The sequence below is a fragment of the Maniola jurtina genome, chromosome Z (genome assembly GCF_905333055.1).
Source record: "Maniola jurtina chromosome Z, ilManJurt1.1, whole genome shotgun sequence".
NCBI classification, from domain to species: Eukaryota; Metazoa; Arthropoda; class Insecta; order Lepidoptera; family Nymphalidae; genus Maniola; species Maniola jurtina.
Window position 1 is genome coordinate 15,500,637 of NC_060058.1, and position 19,976 is coordinate 15,520,612.

The following is a 19,976-nucleotide window of genomic DNA, read 5'->3' on the forward strand; positions in this document are numbered from 1 at the left end:
AGAATGGAGATAGATTATACCCTGGATTAGCACATAGGCTACTTTTTATCCCAGAAAATCAAAGAGTTCCCACGGGAATTTTAAAAAAACCTACATCCACGCGAACGAAGTCGCGGGTATCAGCTAGTAATATATCATTCGACGAAATCAAAAAAGAAACTACACTAAAAATTTCAAAAATGAAAAACACCGCGTCTCTCCGGTACAGAACTACAAAACGACTAAAGTGGGCGATTAAAATCAAAAATAAACTACTGCAAAGGTTGCTTTGTCTCTCGTGTCCACGACAAGACAAGTATAGCGGCCGGCGCGAGCGTCTGACGAAAAACCTTCTAAGGGCCGGTCCACACTTTGCATTTGACGATTGAAAGGGGTTTGAATATTTTAGCATGATGCCTGACCTACACATAAAACCTGCATTAATAATAATCAATAGCTGGCATCAATACAAACAAGTATTTTATGAGACATTAATATAATCCAAAGTCTCACGTTAGACTATTTGTACTGACGACTCCAGCCCGCTTCCATCTTAATTTTTATTTTTATATCTCTAAGCCCAAACAGTTAACAAATTACTTTAAAAAAAAAAACATATAGGAAATACGTACACCAGGTAATCAGGTGTGTGTATTTTCTGTTAAATCTCAGACTGCATCATCACTTACCACAAAGTGAGATTAATCGAGGGCTGACTTGTATCTAAATAAAAAAAGAGTTGTTAGGATGTACAAGTGTAGAATTCCTCAGTCCAGCTCCTCGCTCAGTGTGAACTGGTCCTAAGGTAGAGTGGCGCGCGCAGGTAATACCGGCCATTTTGGTTTGAACTTTTTTACCTTTTCTTGTTCCTTTTCAATAATCCGCATGTTTTACGGCTTGTTAGACAGTTTGTTACGATTAAAGTTCACTAATTAGGCAACTAGCGGGTACCCCGGTGGCAGGAAATGTTAATTATTGGCTGTTTTAAATTGAACTTCAATTTAATATGCTATGTGGATCGAAAAAACGTGTTAATTACATCTAACTAGTTAATTAAGGGTATGATTTATGTCAATTTACATTATATAAGCCTACCTGTAAAAGGAGTAAATGGCTAATATGGATAGTGTAGTTGATAACATATTTACTAATATTTTACGATAGATTTAAGTTATAGTAATATGTAATGTTTATTGTCCCAAATAAATAAAATATGACTGATTCTCTGATAATAGCCCATAAAAAAGTCGTGTCTTTAAGGGCTACGCCAGAATACGCCCTCCAGCGTCCCTTCATTCATCTTCACCTTCTCAACTTAAGTTTCGATGTCGCTGTCCAGCTTATAACTTGCGGTGGAATATCATTATTTCTTAACTCACCACTAGTGGCCGATTATTGATTTTTATTTAACAATCACTTGTGGCCGCCCAGACAGAAAACAGCTCAAACTACCAGATGGATCAGTCTGTTTGTCATGCAGATAGCTATTATGACATAGGCATCTGCTAAGAAAGGTAAAATAGGGGTTCACTTGTATAATCGAAGTCGCAGGAATAAGCTAGTAATTAATATAAGATAGAAACGAAATTATCTACTAATCTTAGTCACGTTCGTCTTAACATATGTTTGTTCACCGCGCGGGTACCTAGTAGTTTGTACTTCTGTCAAGATTACGTTATCTTGAAGATTTAATCCCTCTTCATTTAATGTTTGTCTCTTGATCCTTGAACTTGCACGGAACTTACTCTGAGCGTGGCCGGAGAGGGGTCTCTCCGTCACTCGTTCCATACAAACGTGGTTCCAAATTCATTTGAATATTAAGCAACCAAAGTCCATGAAATTTTGCAGACATATTCTAGAAACTAATATCTATTTCCAGATTTCTGTTAAAATATTCGGTTTCAATGTTACGCGGTCTTGAAAATTCACATACAAATCTTTGAGCCCAGTGTAATTTTAAAACTACATATCTACGTATCTAACTACATAGAAAAATCTAAAACAGCACTGATATTTGATTGCTTAATATTCAAATGAAATTGGAACTACGATTGTATGGAGTCAGTGACGGAGATCGAGCCCTGTTAAACAAAAAATAAATAAATAAATCAGCCATAGCAATAGATTTTATTTTCGTAGTACGCGATTCACAGTCAGATACAACTGTAAATTAAAAACTAGAGTAAACAACATCGGCCGCATTTAATCGCATTCATTTGGTAGTAATTTCCTGTATAGAAGTCAAGAAAAAACGACTTCCCTTCCACGCAATTAATGAGGGAAATAATTATATAAATAAGGATAAAAAAATATACAAACCTGTACCGATGTATGTAAAGTATTCGATTTTTTTATGATGCGAGCACCTGTGATTTTCCTATCGGGTACATACCTGTAAAAAACAAAGACTAACATTAATTGATTAATTATAACATAATACATAATATCTATAAAGCTTTTTTCATGAATACTTTCTATCTTTGTTGTACCTATTCCACTCCTTTCACAACCTCTCGTACTACCAAGGGTCACTGGTAGAGATCTCCTAGATGAGTGCTTCCTCGTCCACTTTTTATTTCCTTTTCTCTTTATTGTTACAACTTTCTAGTACAAATAAAAAATAAATAAATACACATAAAAGTAGTATATAAAATAGTAGTACTAAGCACCACTATAAAATGTTATGTATAATCGTAACTTCCATAAAATATATTTTGTGCTTCTAGGTACTATTTGATAATTATTTAACGTTAATTTCATTGAAAACTAACACAACGTGTTTAGAGTAAGTATGAGTCATGCTAAAACTGTGTCAAAAACCTAAACTAAAGTTAAGTAGGTAACCAAAATATGTAGTAACAATTTTATTGTTTTAGGATAAAATTCTGGTCACATAGGATTCCCAAAAGGCGCAAAACAAAGTTATTCTAAATACTTGAAGAGTAATACAAAATCAGTAGCAAGTACGTGGTAGTGATGAATTTTAATGTTGTATAATTTTATTTGTAGGTACAGTAGGTAAATTATTTTTAGTATCACTAGCTAATGCCTGCAGCTCTAACCACCTTTTTATCGTGAGGAAAATTCATCATGGATACCACCGGCCACGGGGAAACATAGTAGATAAGTCGGACTCCTACCGATTAAAAACCTCACGAAGTTCCATCCCACCGCTGAGGACGGAGCACAAGGGACCGACAACGCCTCGTTACTCCACCAGCGGATGTCCGCCGCAGCAGACCCACCACTGGGACACTACATGCCCCCGAACACTGTTAGAGCCTTGCCGGAACAACAGCACACCAACTAACCCGAGGACCATACGGGAACGACGGACCGCCCCGCGTTTATCATCCACAGGTCCTCCCGAGGGCTAGGGTTCACGGGGAGGGCAATTCCCTTTCCACGTTTCCCATCTTCAACATCTCCCTCGCTCATTACCAAACTGGACAGGCGAGAAATTGGCGCGGTGGGGCAGCCAACAATTGGATAGGTGATGAAACACTCATCAAGTCATCACCAACCACCCGACCCTCCGCTCCTGAGGCTATGCCCCATGGGTGCGTCTACTGCGCCCTCTGCTCAGGACACTCAGGGGGACGCGCGGACAACACCCCCTCCCTGCCAGGTCAATTGGCCATGGTCAGCAATATTCCATGAAGAGAAATTGTTAACTATGTTACTTAGGGTACACCGGCGCAAGCGCTGCTGTTACCCGCAACACTCAGGCACACGGGGAGGTTACCTGGCTGGTACCCACGTCTCTACAAGCCTATATTATGGGTCTCGTGGATTTCAACTCGCACTTGTCCAATTTTTTGACTTTAGCAGTAGCCTTTAGTTTACTCGTAAAGGTCATTGATCGCAAAATTGTGTATGCCAATGAAATAAGTAGGTATAGGTACAATGCTTGGCGCCACCACAGCGCCACTTCGTCAAATGTGACGCAGTGTACCTCTAGAAACAATGGGGGGCAAATGTTAAAGGCCAATGAGAGTACCCACGGTGACATCCACAGCACGTGCTTGTCAACATAAAGGTCCACGCATAACCACGCCTGAACTTATGGTTGTAGGGTTCCGTACCTCAAAAGGAAAAAAGGAACCCTTCGTTGTCTGTCTGTCGTGTCTATCGAGAAACCTATAGGGTACTTCCCCTTGACCTAGAATTATTAAATTTGGCAAGTAGATAAATAGGTCTTAGAGCACACGTAAGGGGAAAAATCCGGAAATCGTGAATTAGTGGTTATATCGTTCAAAGTAAGATAACTTTACTATAATACCAAGTGGGGTATCATATGAAAGGGATTTATCTATACATGTTATAACAGTTTTTATTTATTTTTATGCCAAATCGACATAGTTCTTGATTTATCGTGAAAAATTACGAAAAAATACGACTGTAGAATGGAACCCTCAGTGCGCGAGTCTGACTCGCACTTGGCCGGGTTTTTTTTACTGAATGCGTTGTAATAGAAGCGAGAGAGTGTCAGCCAATCAGAGGTGATTGCCATCGTCACATTGTAGCTGTCAAATGAGCACGGAATTTATGTAGCTTGCCTAAATGTCATACTACATTTATATTGCTCTGGCATAAAACAGGCTTTACCATCTCTTAGATATACCTACCTGCTCAATTTACTCTAGACTCCAGCCATTCAGTATTGCCACTACATGGCGCCATTGCTATTATTTACGTTCATAATACCCCTTATTATTAGCATACCCAATAAATAATTTAATAGGTAGGTATATTGCATAGTTTGCCTCGTTTTTCTACTAAAACGATTCTACATTTAAATATTTGTGACTTATCAAGTTATTAAGCATACATTTCTATTATAATACCTACTATAAAAACTGAGACGGTGTCTTGTCGGTGTATCTCTGTTCTCTAACTTAAAAATTCAGCGATGTAAATGTTCCACTTCAATTATATTTCACTGCAAAAATCGGATCTCATCGGAGATTGTGTCCAAAAATTTTTTGTCCTGGTTCCTCCTTCACCTTTACATTATCGTACCGCAAGGCATCGCCAAGATCTGCACCCATGTAGTCGAAATTCCACGGATACGTACGAAGCGATTTGCCTCCTCGTTTCTGATTTGAATCGCTAGGATATGCACGCTCTTCCGGCATCAGTTTTCCCCTCCACTTTTAATATGGATACCTTCAAGTCAAGAGACATCTTCTAGGCAAGCGCACTCCATCTTAGGCTGGATCATTACTTGCCAGTTGCCAGCATATCTGATTGCAGTCAAGGGCTAGTCTATGTATTAAAAAAAAGTCATTGATGAGTTGTTCATACTTCAATCCGATTCAGGAACTGTTAATGGTGAATTGGCCTTGGGAAATGGGAATTGAACCTGGGCAGTGTGGTGTATGACCTATGCCCTTTCCATTCACACAGGAACAGGGCTTTCCGGACAGGGTTCAGTACTACGCCGGCAATATCTACTGCGCATTTCGTAGAAGTTAGACAAAATGGGTTGTGTAGAGCCCAAAATTGACTGGAATCTCTCACCTACAGATTGACTGGAATCTCACAGGTACAAAGCCGCGGGCAAAAGTTAGTATTTCTGAACACAATAAAAAAAAATCATAATTTATGAGGGAATTCGAATCTTGCCGTGTCTGAGAACCGCAGTATCTTAAAAACTTAGTAATTATTAATAATTTTACATGCCCCATTAAGAGTGGACCGCGGCGTCCCGGGGCCTCTAAAAGTAAAAGAAAAGAAACCACGACTCGCATTCGTTGTGCCACTGTTTAGCTACAATACAGTTCGGAGACGCATACTTCGCATCTTTTCACCTTCGACTCGAAACGACTGCGTTCTTTATTGTAAAATAACATCCCACCAAAAACATTTCATGTAAAAAAGTTGCCAAGACTCACAAGTTCATAATGTTTTCACTGTTAAAAAGTTATGAGATCTCTAGTAGAGCCAAGTCCCTAGCTGAGCTTAGATTTGTGCTGGCCATGGGACCTATCCCAAGTCCAAAGTAATATAGCTCTTAAATGCTCTTGACAAAGAAGAAAGGTGGGATTTCATTTCTTTTTGGCAGGTGCCCTAGATTTATTTTGGATCTATTTCTTGTAGGTACCTACATCATTTTCATGGCCCACTCTCTATCGTTACCTCTTTTTTAAAAAGCTTTTATTCAACTTGCAATGTACTCGTATGTAACTATGTTTGTTCGGGTGGAATCTTGCAACTCAATTTTGAAGCAGATATACCAAATTTCAGTCTTTTAGGACTTCAAGAAACACAGATACTTGGTACGTTCAATGACTTCTATGTATTGGGTACGTTTGATAAATCTGCCAACGACATTTTATCCTAAAAACTTTAGTATTCGAAAATGTGGAACAAATGAGTTTTATGTAAGTATATCATCGAATGTTGTTAAAGAGATGAACTTTTTTAACATTAAATGTGCTTGATAAGACAAACTATGCTGCGACCACTTTTAACTTTTACCTACTGTTCGATTGCTGAGCTGAGGGATTAGCTTTTAAAAATTGTCAGAGGGCACTTCTAAAAGGAGATAAGAGATTTTAGTGTAAAAAAAAATTGGATCCCACTTTGTAAACTGGTTGTAAACGATCTTGTAAAGCGTTGTGTTTTCGTCCCAATGTGCCGAGCTAAGTGGGAGTGAATCACTAAGCAACATTCAAATTATGCCCCGATGCTTTTAAGTTATTTCGTCTCCGTCGTTTCAACCGACAAACATCCACTGTTATCAAAATGAAAAATCACCTTTTCAATACACTAGCGACCGCCCGCGGCTTCGCTCCAGAGGGCATTTCGAAAAATGCAGCCGTATTCCTTGTCTATATTTTGAATGTGCAAAATTACAGCTTTTTATTTTTTTGAATTTCACTGTTCTTTATTATTATATCTTCACTTTCGCATATTTCTAATATGATGTCTGCGACTTGATCTGTGTGGATTAAGGGTTTAAAACTCTTTGATTTCCCAGAATAAAAAAATATTCTATGTCCTTCCCCGGGATTCAATCTGTTTCTGCACCAAATTTTGGCAAAATTGAAGGGATAGATTTTTAAAAATTCTTTGGGAACTCTGATTTTCTGAGACCACAAGTAGTCTAATTTCTATTCTAAGCTAATTTCCTTCCTCGGAAAGCAAACTATGTCTCTACCAAACATCTTAAAGTAAGTTAAACGGATGGTTGACGAAAAAACTAGCAGTTAAATTGGCAGGCATTATTAGGATTGTCAGATGCCCCCTATTTTACGGGTGACACCGTATTTCAGGGTATGATAATACAGAACCCCGTAATTGTGAAAATAAAAAACGGGGTAAATTAAAAAGTAAAGCCCGTATTTTTGATACTGGTAACCCGTGAATCAAGAAGTGGCAACCTTTAGCATTATATTCATCAATGCGTATTGTTAAATCGAACGTAGGTACTGTTTATTTATTCTACGTCTTGAACTGAGGAACTCTTGTTTGGCCCACCCGTCCTTGTAGGTACTAAGTCGCATATAAACACAATGATACACAACATTCAAGATATTGCTTCACGGATAAAGTTCTATTTGAAAAACGGTTAAGTGCGAGTAACACTCGCGCACCGAGAGTTCCGTACTCGCGTATTTTTTCCGACGTTTCGCACGATAAATTAAATACTATCATGCATAAAAATAAATAAAAATCTGTTTTACCATATACAGGTAAAACCCGTTCATATGATACCCCCACTTGGTAAAGTTATCTTAATTCGAAAATTGAAAATACTAATTATTTTTTCATGGACGAATTTTTTTTGTGATACAACCACAAATTCAGGCTTTTCGGACTTATGTGCCAAATTTCATGATTCTAGGTCAACGGTCTAGGGTCAAGTACCCTATAGGTTTTCTTGACAGACACGACAGAGGACAGACAGACCACAAAATGATCTTATAAGGTTTTTTCTTTTTGAGGTACGGTTCCCTAAAAACAAGATAAAGTTGTAAAACCTGAGTACTTCATGAGAAACTGAAATATAGTAAAATTGATTTTCTATAGTAAATAATATTTTCGATTCCGATGTAATCATTCTTGCAAGGAAACTTATTTAGTTACGTTATGTTTTACACGGAATCAGAGATGACTGACGGACGGACGGATCTTTGGTATTTAATATCAATGGTGGCACAGTAAACATGCTGTCCACGTAAATTGGGACGCCAGATTTCTGAAGGCCATCACCCAACGATATAGTATATTAATACTTCATAATAATTTATTATTCCCATATCAAAAATCAATACCTCGATTGTATTTTAACGGATGTCCTGTGTACTTATCAAAATCTTACCTTCCAGATCTCTTATCATTTTCTGTACTTATCTAAAGCTCTATTTACGCCAGAGCAACATAGTCTAGAAACCGATAGAGCTTGGGGTACTGTTGTGGGTATCTAACAATAAAGTTCTGTCATCCGACACGCGTTTCATTAACACAAGTGTAAATTAAAAATTTTCAACACCCCCGACAAATCATTTTCAAATAAATAATTATGTATATCTAGGCAACGTCCATCTTGACAGCTTGACATTTGTCAATTGACACTTGAATATTATGAACCTAAGGGTTATCTAACCTTCTTTTCTACAAGAAAACTAGAAAATAGCTGATAACTTTTAAACGGCTGAACCAATTTTTTTGGATTATAGCTAAGAACACTCTCGATCAAGCCACCTTTCAAACAAAAAAAAGTAAATTAAAATCGGTTCATTCGTTTAGGCGCTACGATGCCACAGACAGATACACAGATACACAGACACACAGATACACACGTCAAACTTATAACACCCCTCTTTTTGGGTCGGGGGTTAAAAACATGGTGACAGCGGTGGGATACCAACCTACGCCCTTTCGGACTGGCGTTAGATGTGAGGTGATAGAATGGCGACCTCGCACGGGAAAGCGCAGCATTGAAAGACCCCCAATAGCCGGACAGACGATATCACCAAGGTATGGTCACCACCGAGGGTTATCACGCTATCACGCTAATATTATAAAGGCTAAAGTTTGTGTGTATGTGTGTATGTTTGTTACTCTTTCATGAAAAAACTACCGTTCAGATTTGGCTGAAATTCGGAATGGAGATAGGTTTGACCCTGGACTTTTTATCCCGGAAAATAAAAGAGTTCCTTTAAAAAACCTAAATCTAGTTTGATATAAACTATACCCACACTGTAGGTATAGCTTACCGACTGAATATTTTTGTATTGAATTTAAACCGCGCCACGCCGGACATTTTCATTAATATTTAGTTGGGTATTGTGATGCAGGTCAATAGACCATGTCCACTAAGTGACATAACTTTCACTGCTTTTTTTTTGACAACAAGGATAACTTACCTATACCTTGTTCACTGAGTCGAGCTAACTAATGGTCGAGGGTTCCAAACGCTCTATACGCAAATATACTCTTCAGCGCTGGAGATCGGAACTCCTCAATGGATAAAAGTAAATTGCTCGCGATCAGTTTAGTAGCTTAGTAAACACTAGGTTTTAACCAGGCATAGCATTTAATACATATAAATCATTAAAAATTATAAAATATTTTTTTTTTAATAAAAAATGAAAATCAATTTCAGTAACCACAATATTTTTTGGAGTCGGTGCCAATGAGGTTCCAATATGGAGGCCCAAAACAATATAAAGAATAAACGATTCCTGTAGCTTATATGTAATAATTGGCATCGACTCCAAAAAAATTTGTGGTTACAGAAGTCGATTTTTATAAGTTATTTCAATTTTTTTTAACCCCCGACCAAGAAAGAGGGGTGTCATAAGTTTGACGTGTGTATCTGTGTATCTGTCTGTGGCATCGTAGCTCCTAAACTAATGAACCGATTTTAATTTAGTTTTTTTTTTTTGTTTGAAAGGTGGCTTGATCGAGAGTGTTTTTAGCTATAACCAAGAAAATCGGTTCGGCCGTTTGAAAGTTATTAGCTCTTTTCTTTCTGTTATTACTGTAACCTTCACTTGTCGGGGGTGTTATAAATTTTTAATTTACACTTGTTTCTTTTTTATTTATTATGCAATTGCTCGAAAAGATACATCAGGGTCATTTCGCACGTACCTACTCATAGACTAGGTCGGCAATCGGCATTATTTTTTAAATTCGACGTGGGTTGCCGCCCACTGGCGACTTTGTTGTGAAAAAACCTAACGTGGGCAACACGGGCATACGAACAAGTTGTAAATATCGTATAGCGACGCCGATGCGACTGGCTCGATGCGTGTGATAAGGCTGCTCGCGTACGGATATTGGTGGAACCCCAATGACCTCTACTAATACAAATACGCTGGAACTGCGATTGTCAACCTATTTTAGAAGCAATTTCATATGCGTCTCTGACCACCACGTCAGGGAAAGCAGCCGCTTCCTGTCATACCGACAAAAGAGAAAAAAAAACAGCAGTGAGTGACCGTATTTGGAGCTAAATGCTAGTGACAAGATATCTGTCAACATAGTGTCAACACGAATACACAACACTTAAACACAATTCAATTTTAACAGTAGTATAGTAGAGGTAGATAGGTACGTTTGGTGTGACGCTTTGAATCGGCACATAATTTAACTGTTTAAATTTTTCGAACCCCTGCTAAGCCGGGGTATCACACTAATATTATACAGGCGACAGTTTGTGTGTGTGTGTGTGTGTGTGTGTGTGTGTGTGTGTGTGTGTGTGTGTGTGTGTGTGCGTGTGTGTGTATGTGTGTGTGTGTGTGTTGTGTGTTGTGTGTGTGTATGTTTGTTACTCCTTCACGCAAAAACCACTAGACGGATTTGGCTGAAATTCAGAATGGAGATGGATAATATCCTGGATTAGCACATAGACTACTTTTTATCCCGGAAAATCAAAGAGTTCCCACGGGATTTCAAAAAACTTAAACCCACGCGAACGAAGTCGCGGGCGTCAGCTAGCTAATAAGCTCGTGTGTAAGAGTCCTTATTTAAGATCGAGCTTAAAATTGGTAAGGCCCTCATTAAGGCGTCCCACGTTACCCTATTCGATATTTTATTTCGTAATTAAAGTGAAGGAGACCTGCTTTCATTTGATACTCAATATCTTTGTAACTTTAATTTAAAAATTCTCCTTATAACACCTTCCTTCAGAGGCTCCATTGAATATTACCTTATTACTTGAGCCCCTAATTTAAATTTTCAAAGTATCCCTAGCGCGCACTCCGGCCCAGTGCTTTTCATACAAACGCAATTTGGTTCTCCTTTGATTTTTAGGGTTCCGTACTTCAAAAAGGAGAAAAGAATCACTCTTCACTTTGTTGTATGTCTATCTGTCCATGTGTCTGTCAAGAAAACCTATAGGGTACTTGATACTTCTCGTTGACCTAGAATCGTGAAATTTGGCAGGTACGTAGGTCATACTTAAAGCACAAATAAAGGCAAAAATCCGAAATCGTGAATTTGTGGTTACATCACAAAAAAAATGAAATGAACAAATTGTCATGTCATGAACAAATTTAGTGTTTAGAATTTTCAAAGTAAGATAACTATACCAATCTATCTATATGAAAGAGCTCTTCACCAGTATAATAGTTTTTTATCTATCGTGCAAAATGTAGTAGTGTCAGTAGTGAGCCAGTGATGATTGTTAGACAATGAACGATGAACAATAATATAATGTGTTAACAGTATAATATTTTGTTGCAGCTTTTTCGCAACCGCCCAGCCGTAGACCGCAGGATTGGAAAGTGAAACTTGTCCAGTGTGTTATGACACTTTCGATTCAGTATTGACTAAATGTGGTTCAAAATTTCGTGGGAAAGTACCTACTGTACTTGATATTAATTGACATAACAGCCGAGCTTTCCGACACCGACGTTTCTTGCTGGTTCTTCTCGGTAGGAAGAGCTTATTAAATTACAAGAGATGCCCGCGACTTCGTCCACGTGGATATAGGTATGTTTAAAAAATCTCGCGGGAATCATGGGTTTTTACGGGATAAAAAGTAGGTTTTATAAACTATCTCCATTTCTTTCAGCCAAATCTGTCCAGCAGTTTTTGTGTTAAAGAGTTACAAACATACACGCACGTACACACACACACACACTTGTATACCAACTTTAACCTTTATAATATTATTAGATTACCAGGCTACTACCAAGTTACGGGCGATGGGACCCTGGAAGGATGGTTTCCCTGGAAGTCCTGGAACCTGGAAACCTGGAAGTCGTGCCTACATGCAAGGTTCATGCGGCCACGGGAGTGCAACCTCCAGGATGAGCCCAATGGGCATCGTGCAAGACAGGCACCGGCGTATGTTCGTTAGAGTTCCCACAGCTTCCTAATATCGTCGCTTTGGTGGTGAAGAGAGTCAAGCCACAACTTGGTTCAAAATGAGATAAGTATTCTATTATAATTAAAACAATATGATTTTTACGGTGGTGAATAGAGCTAACTGCCTGTAGTTTAGTTACAAAAAATAATCAAAAAGGTGAAAAGATGTTAATAGAACTACTATACATTACTTTTTTTATAAAAAAGAATACAATCCGCATAGATTAGTTAACTTCTTGAAATAGTTCAGTGGTTGTAATCAGTAGTGAACAAAGTCAAGCCGCATAAATCATTAGTTTTTGAACGAACTCTGCATTTAAAGCGCCATTATGTATGGCTTGACATCTGTCATGATCTGTCAAAAATGCCTTATATCGCGCGTCGGCGTTCCTTGTAATAAGCATTATGTGCTATGAGTTTGCGATTTTACTGTTTTATGTTGTCTATTTTGCTTGTTAAGTTTCTTGGATTTGTATTAAATCTATTGAACAAAAGACGAGACGGCAAAATGTCCAACTATAATAATTATCGCTCAAAGTTAATATTGAACATGGTAAACAATTCCAAGAACTCGAGTGATCGTGATCAAGTATGTAATCAAGACGGCAAGCATGACTTAAATTTGTGCCTGCAGCTCGATCAGTACCAAGAACATTACATTGAAACCCCTGTCTACATGGATCTGGATGTAATCACAACTGGTGAGATACGTAGACCTTTACGTAATTAGAACTTATAATTGTTATTATGCCTTTCTTTTAGTAGCTACTTACATCCTTTTTTTTTTCAAAACATACCATTCTCTAAAATCAGAATCTCAGTTTTATAATTTCGAGGTAAACCACAAATAATTCAAGAATAATATTTTCACTGCGTCCACCTTGTTCCTGCTAGTATCTTCATGCCATCAAATAAATAAATATATATGTAGTTACATACTTAGTTCAGTTTTAAATTTAAACAGGTAACTGATTGTTTTTCTGTTTTTAGTAAGCGAAGCAGCTTCTTATGAATGTCCTGATACAAAGAAGTCAAGTGACCATGTTCAAGTATGTGATCAAGAAGCCACACATGACTCTTTGTGCCTGAAACTTAGTCAGTGCCAAGAACTTGACGGTGAAACCCCTGTCATGGATCTGAATGTAATTACTACTGGTGAGATTATTACTCTCTTTGAGTGATTATTAAGTTATTATTATTTAAGTATAATAAATAAATTTTGGAAATACTGGTGTGGTTCCAGCTTATTTTAGACCACCCCAAATCTTCTTGTGAGTATTATTTAAGGTGACTAAGGGAATAAAGATTTCTTATGTAGTGTCCTTGTGGGCAAAAAGATAGCTACTTATCTCCACTTGACATGCCATTCCATCCTAATAATTTAATGCTTATTGCATTGCTATAACTTCATTCTTAAACATTGAGCTAGTTGTTGTACCAATGACAAGGGATTACAGTCATGAGTTTATATAATATGCATGTATGTTATTCCGTTAATAAATACTTCATTAATAATTTTATTTTTTGTTTTGTTCTAGCTGCACAGCAGATTGATGTAGATTCAGTTGATCCAGAAACAAAAAGCTCAAACAGACGTAATAATACTCCAGCTTACTCTTTTGTAGATGCTGAACAAGTATTATCAGATTCTGACCCTTTCGCTCAATCAGATTGTTCAGAAAATGATCCATGTTATATACCAGAATCAGAAACTTCACATTACAGTGATAGTGAACCTGAAATAGTACAAAGAGAACAAGAGAATTTAAGAAATAGTAGCCAAGATCTTCAAGAGGTTGAAAATAGTAATAGTGAAACAGTGGAAAACATAAACAGCCAAGAAAATAATACCCTGACACGAAAAAGGAAATGTGAACCTCAAACATGGAAGAGAAACAGAAATAAAATACTGAGACTTGAAGGTAAAGAACATACTTCTCAGTCAGGTAAAAAAGTGAGAGCAAAAGCAGTTAAAGAAGTACTCTGTAAGTGCCATTATAAATGCAATGATACATTTACTTTGAATGATAGACAGAAAATATTTGCAGACTTTTTGACTTTAAAAGAAGATAGAGCCAAATGGGCTTTTATAAACAGCTCAGTTCGTAAAGAGCTACCAAAAAGAAGATACAAGTCAAAAGACTCTAGTTCAATGGCAGTTGATGTTCCCGATAAGAGAAATTATACTCATGTTTACTTTTTGACATTAAATAACAAAGCTCATCAAGTATGCAAGATGTTTTTTCTTGGTACTTTAGACATATCAGCTAAAAAAGTTGAAACTGCTCTCAAAAAGAAAATGGATAGTGGTGTTACTGAGCATGACAAACGTGGATTGAACCCTGCACCAAATAAAATTTCTGAAGAACGTAAGGATATAATCCGTGATCACATCAAGTCCTTACCTGTAGTAGACTCTCACTACTGCCGAAGTTCTTCTATGCGAAAATATCTACCATCTGGCCTGACTGAAAATCGCTTGTATCAAGACTACATCAAGTATTGTGAAGAGAACGGAGCATTACCTGTATCATCTTATTATTATAAACATATTTTTACTACTGAGTTCAATTATGGCTTTCATAGGCCAAAAAAAGACCAATGTGATTACTGCGCCCAATTTAAAAACAAATCACCAGAAGAGAAACTCCAGGAACAAAGTAACTATGACTTACATTTAATCAGAAAAACAGAAGCTAGAGAACAAAAAAGAGAAGACAAGGCAAGAGCTAAGACTGATCCAACGTTTCGTGCTTACACTATGGATTTAGAAAAAATTTTACTTACCCCGCAATTAGAGATTGGTCAACTGTATTATAAGAGAAAATTGAAAACTTATAACTTTACCATATATGATCTTGCTAAAGGCACTGCAATTAACTACATGTGGCATGAAACCAACGGTACAAAAGGAGCATCTGAGATAGCCACATGTATTTGGAATCTTCTTTCTGAACTACCACCAGAGGTGACAGAAGTAACATTTTACTCTGATACTGCTTCAGGACAAAACAGAAACCATATCATTTCTGCCATGTTCATTAGAGCACTTTGTTCATTTCCAAATCTGAAGATTATAAACCAAAAGTTCATGGAATCTGGACATTCCGAAATGGAATGTGACAGTGTTCACTCTGCCATTGAATCAAGGGGTAGAAAGATTAACATTTTTGTCCCAGATGGATGGTATACTGTAGCAAGAACGGCGAAGACCACTCGACCTTCATACGTCGTAAAGGAGATGGAATTTAGTCAATTTCTTGATTTTAAGTCATACAGCCAAAAATTAATAACAAATAAAAATAAAGGAGATAATGGAATCATGAAATGGCTTCTTGTTAAATGGCTGCAATATAGACGTGAAGAGCCCATGCATATTTATTACAAAACTCAGTTAAGCCAAATTGAATTTGAACGACTATTTATTCGCCTCAAATCAACTCGAAATAATGAAGAAATACTAGCCTCTGAAGTAGCTAATCTGTATACGTGTGGCTTAAAAATAGATGCCAAAAAACTAAAAGATTTACAAGATCTTTGTAAAAAAGGTACAATCCCTACCTCTTACCACGAATATTACATGAACCTTATTGCTTCAGGTGATGATATTGATGTTACAGAAGATGATTGAATTTCTTTATTGCAGATTTTTAACAATAGTGTATTATTTCTGATACAAAAATATTTAAAAAATAAAGCTATTAATCTTTTTTTATGTCTACCAATTACTACCAACCAACCCTGAACCTATCAACTATTTGTATATATAAATAGATCTATGACACTTGTATCTTTTTACCTCCCTGTTAGTAGATTATTTTCAAAATATCTAAATGGTGAAAAGAGCCAAGTGCAAAATAACAATTAACAGAAAAACTAGTTTAATAACAAAAACGATTTATGTACTGAAAATACAAGAATCATGTTAAGCAAAACCGATGCCATTCTTATTAAAATCTAACTTACGGTTTGGAAGATATGGACTAATTATTATTTTTTGTTAAACCTTGCCACTTAATTGCTCATTATTTTGGAACTTGTTATGTGTGGGTTGACTCTCTTCACTACCAAAGCGACGATATGAGGATGACCACCGAAACCAAAGATTATATCACTCACATCTAACTATGGTACCCACTTCTTACATCATTTGTTATGTTATACGATTTATCAAACACTCTGTATGTGGTATTTAGTAACTCAAAATATCTATCTACATTTTTCCAACCTAATATAAATCATGTCTTACATACTTAGACATTGTTTTCCATTTATCGTGATAGGTATAGTCATGCAAGCCTATTAAAAAAAATTTCGTCGTTCGCGAACGCGGGCGAGTTCACAAGGGCCGAAAGAGCCGAAAGTGTAAAACACGATGTAAAGCCCGCCTCCCCGCGACGAATTACGGGGAATTATAACGACCGGTCGGACGAGTTTCGTCACCATGATGCGTGTGCCCAACGCCCTAAACGAGGCCTTCGCTTCACGCGCTGATTGATTCAAACATCTGAGTGCAGTATGCAACCTTCTGTACATAATACTATCGGCATAGCACGGGTAACTTATTACATTTTTCATAACACACAGAAGTGATACAAACATACATAGGTACATTATATACAAACATACATAGATTGGTAAAAATCATAACCCTTCCTTTGTGTTTGCTGTAGTCGGGTAAAAACCAATCGTGCAGTAGGTAGGTAGGTATACCTAGTTGGAACATAATTCCAGGCTGTTCTAAAACAAATTCAGAATACGATTCTCATGCGTCGTATCTATAGGTAGTAATTTTTTGCTCGGGTAACGAACCGATTTGATTAATTAGGTATTAAGTTAGGTATTCTAGACTGGTCTGTGGTCAGCTTCAGTTCACATGAGAGGACTCGATTCATTTGCATCTTAGCTCTGATTGGCTCTAACTTATCTATACTAATAGTGTAAAGAGGAAGAATCTGTTTGTTTGTAATCGTAAACTCTGAAACAAATTAAGTAATTTTAATAATTCTTTAACCATTTGCAAGCTACTAAATTGATTTGATTTAAAAGTTTATAAAATAAATAAATAATAATTGGTAAAATTGGTTATTATAACCCTAAGTGCCCTGAGATGCAGGTTTTGCAAATTTAATAATAATAATAATAAATCTTTATTAAGAGCAACCAGGGCTCACTTTTAAGATCAAATTTTTCAAAAAATTATAAAAAAAATTGTTTTTGTTCTAAGTATAGCTCACAACTCAAACGTGTGTTATCATAACATATTAACCGACAATTTACGACCAACGTCGATGCACCTTAAGTAGGTACATAAAATGTCTCTTATGATGGACCTAAAAACTTGAAGCCCGTAATACTAAAATATTCTCGCCGCTCGGGTAACATGAGATTGGGAGATACGAGAAATTATGACTTTTGGATGATATCTCGAGATGTTTTGGTCGAGTATAATTTGAAAATTATAAAAATACTAGCTGAGCCACCCCGGCTTTCTGAAAATGATTTCTTGGTGGGAGTATTCATTATACATAAAAATATATATTTTTTTTAAATATTTGATACTTGACACGTTTATATGCAGCTGCTTACAAAAATTTAAATCGTTGTGTCCTAAAATATCCATGAAAAATAACGATAATTGGTCAATATAATATTTTTAGTACTTATACCTTTAGTATGCGACAGGTCGAGATGGCAACCGGGGTATGAGGCGCAGGACGGTCCCAACCACACAGCTTTCGCGCTAACCCGGTGCGATATTATAGCACAGGCGTGCGGGGCGTCCCCCCGGCTCGTTAAACTTTTCTTGTATCATAATTCATTATTCTTAAAAATATGATAACTAAAAAGTATAAAATAATAAATATGTAAGTATAAAAAACTTACATTAATCTACTGCCAACAGCAACATTTACATAAATATCTTAGAGTATTCTGTATCGATTTACATCAAAAAATGTGGTTTTGATTCTGACCTGCAAGTATACGTAGTATGTGCCTATAAGAAGTTTTGATGAATGATTTTCTTTAAAATCGACGTTATGGTTCCAACCAAATTGGTTGAGATGATGGTGAGATCTCCCACGGTAAAACCCTGCTTTAAGACTTATATAGAACTTCATGGTTTTTGTCTGGTAAAAAAGGCCAGTTTTATTTTGTTTTACCCTTAATTAGAAAAAACGTCAGTACAATCTCTCAGGTTGCATAGCACAAGCTAAAACACTCTAATGCCTCGTTCCCGACTCTCGAAGTGAAGTTACAAATAAGTTGCTCGTGCCGAAGCTTTTAGATAAACGTTAAAGAGTTCTAACGTAAGTAAGTACCACTCTTGTGACCATGAGGCATGAACTTTGGTTTTTTCCCCGCCTTTTTCTTTACTCCTTTTTACCCGACTACCGCAAAACCAAAAAGAAGGGTTATGATTTTAAAAGTCTATGTCGGTTTGTATTTATGTGTGTTCCACCGTAGTGCCAAAACTACTAATCTGACTTTGATCAATGAGGTGTCAATCGATTTGTTATTATGGTCCGGGTGACATAGACTACGTTTTATACGAAAAAATACAATCTGACGGATGTTACATCCAAAAAGTGTGGGGGTTTTGCTATTGTATCGAATGGGATGGGATTTGAAATAAAAGAGGAAAAAATTATGAGTTCAGAAATATTAATGTAGTATAATGTTAAAATATACACCAAGTGACAGCAAAACAAATGCACTATATCTATCGCTATCTATGGGCAGTTCAAGTTTCAGTGCTGTTTAACTTTATCTTGTATAGTGTTGAATACTTGAGAAGGAAAAACAGAAAATTCCGGTGTATGTATGCCTATCACAGCCTATTCTAAAACATTTGTTATGAAGCGCACTTCATACAAACGTAGTTTGTTTCTCTTTTAAAGATTAATCAATCAAACTAATGAAATGCTATAGACACGTTCTAGAACGTTTTTAAAAACCCTTTAAATATAAATACATACATAATTACTGAATTTTAGAAGAAGAAAATCGGTTGCTTCGGTCTTGTAGAGCGCTGAAAACCTAGGTGTGTGTGACAGAGACGACGCTTTACGAAACCACTTTACTCTTTCTTTTTTCGTTATAATAATTTATCTTGACACGACAGTTGACACATAAAGTAAAATGGCGCGTGAGAACTCATTTTGTACACTATTTATAGTATATATATATAGTATAGCTAAATAGTGTACAAAATGAGTTCTCACGCGCCATTTTATATAGTAATTTAGCCGATGGAGAATCAGTTCAGTCAGTATCCGTCCTCAGTCGCGGTAGAGTATGCGCAACCTAGTGGCGAGACAGGAAAAAATACCTCGACCGTTGAGTTGAGTTGATTTACAGCATTCATTCGTTCTCCGATTTCACGCTCGCTCCATACACGTTCTGACCACTGTCGGCCATACTCAGAGACTATTTTAATAAACTACTAGCTGATCCACCCGGCTTCGCTTGGATGGTAACTCTTATAAGTCAGCCCGCTTCCATCTTAGACTGCATCATCACCATCGATGTATATATCTTGGACTGATTCACTTATTTTGGCGACAAAAGCACTTGTAAAAGTTTATTTGAATAAAAATCTATTCTAATCTATTCTATTCTATCACCAGCCTGGCTAGCATGGGCAGTAGATAAAAATTATATCCCCG

At 36.9% G+C, this 19,976-nt stretch overlaps 2 protein-coding genes across 2 annotated transcripts in view; one reads left to right on the forward strand and one right to left on the reverse strand.

Moving 5' to 3' along the window:
- LOC123880685 (epidermal growth factor receptor) overlaps window positions 1-19,976 on the reverse strand; it is a 157,717-nt gene that overhangs the window by 43,189 nt on the left and 94,552 nt on the right. The gene's annotated exons all lie outside the window — the stretch shown is intronic.
- On the forward strand, window positions 12,688-15,937 carry LOC123880147. The gene is made up of 3 exons (XM_045928094.1): window positions 12,688-13,007; window positions 13,297-13,461; window positions 13,845-15,937. The coding sequence occupies exons 1-3, from the start codon at window positions 12,719-12,721 to the stop codon at window positions 15,935-15,937; spliced, it is 2,547 nt and encodes an 848-aa protein (XP_045784050.1). The 5' UTR covers window positions 12,688-12,718.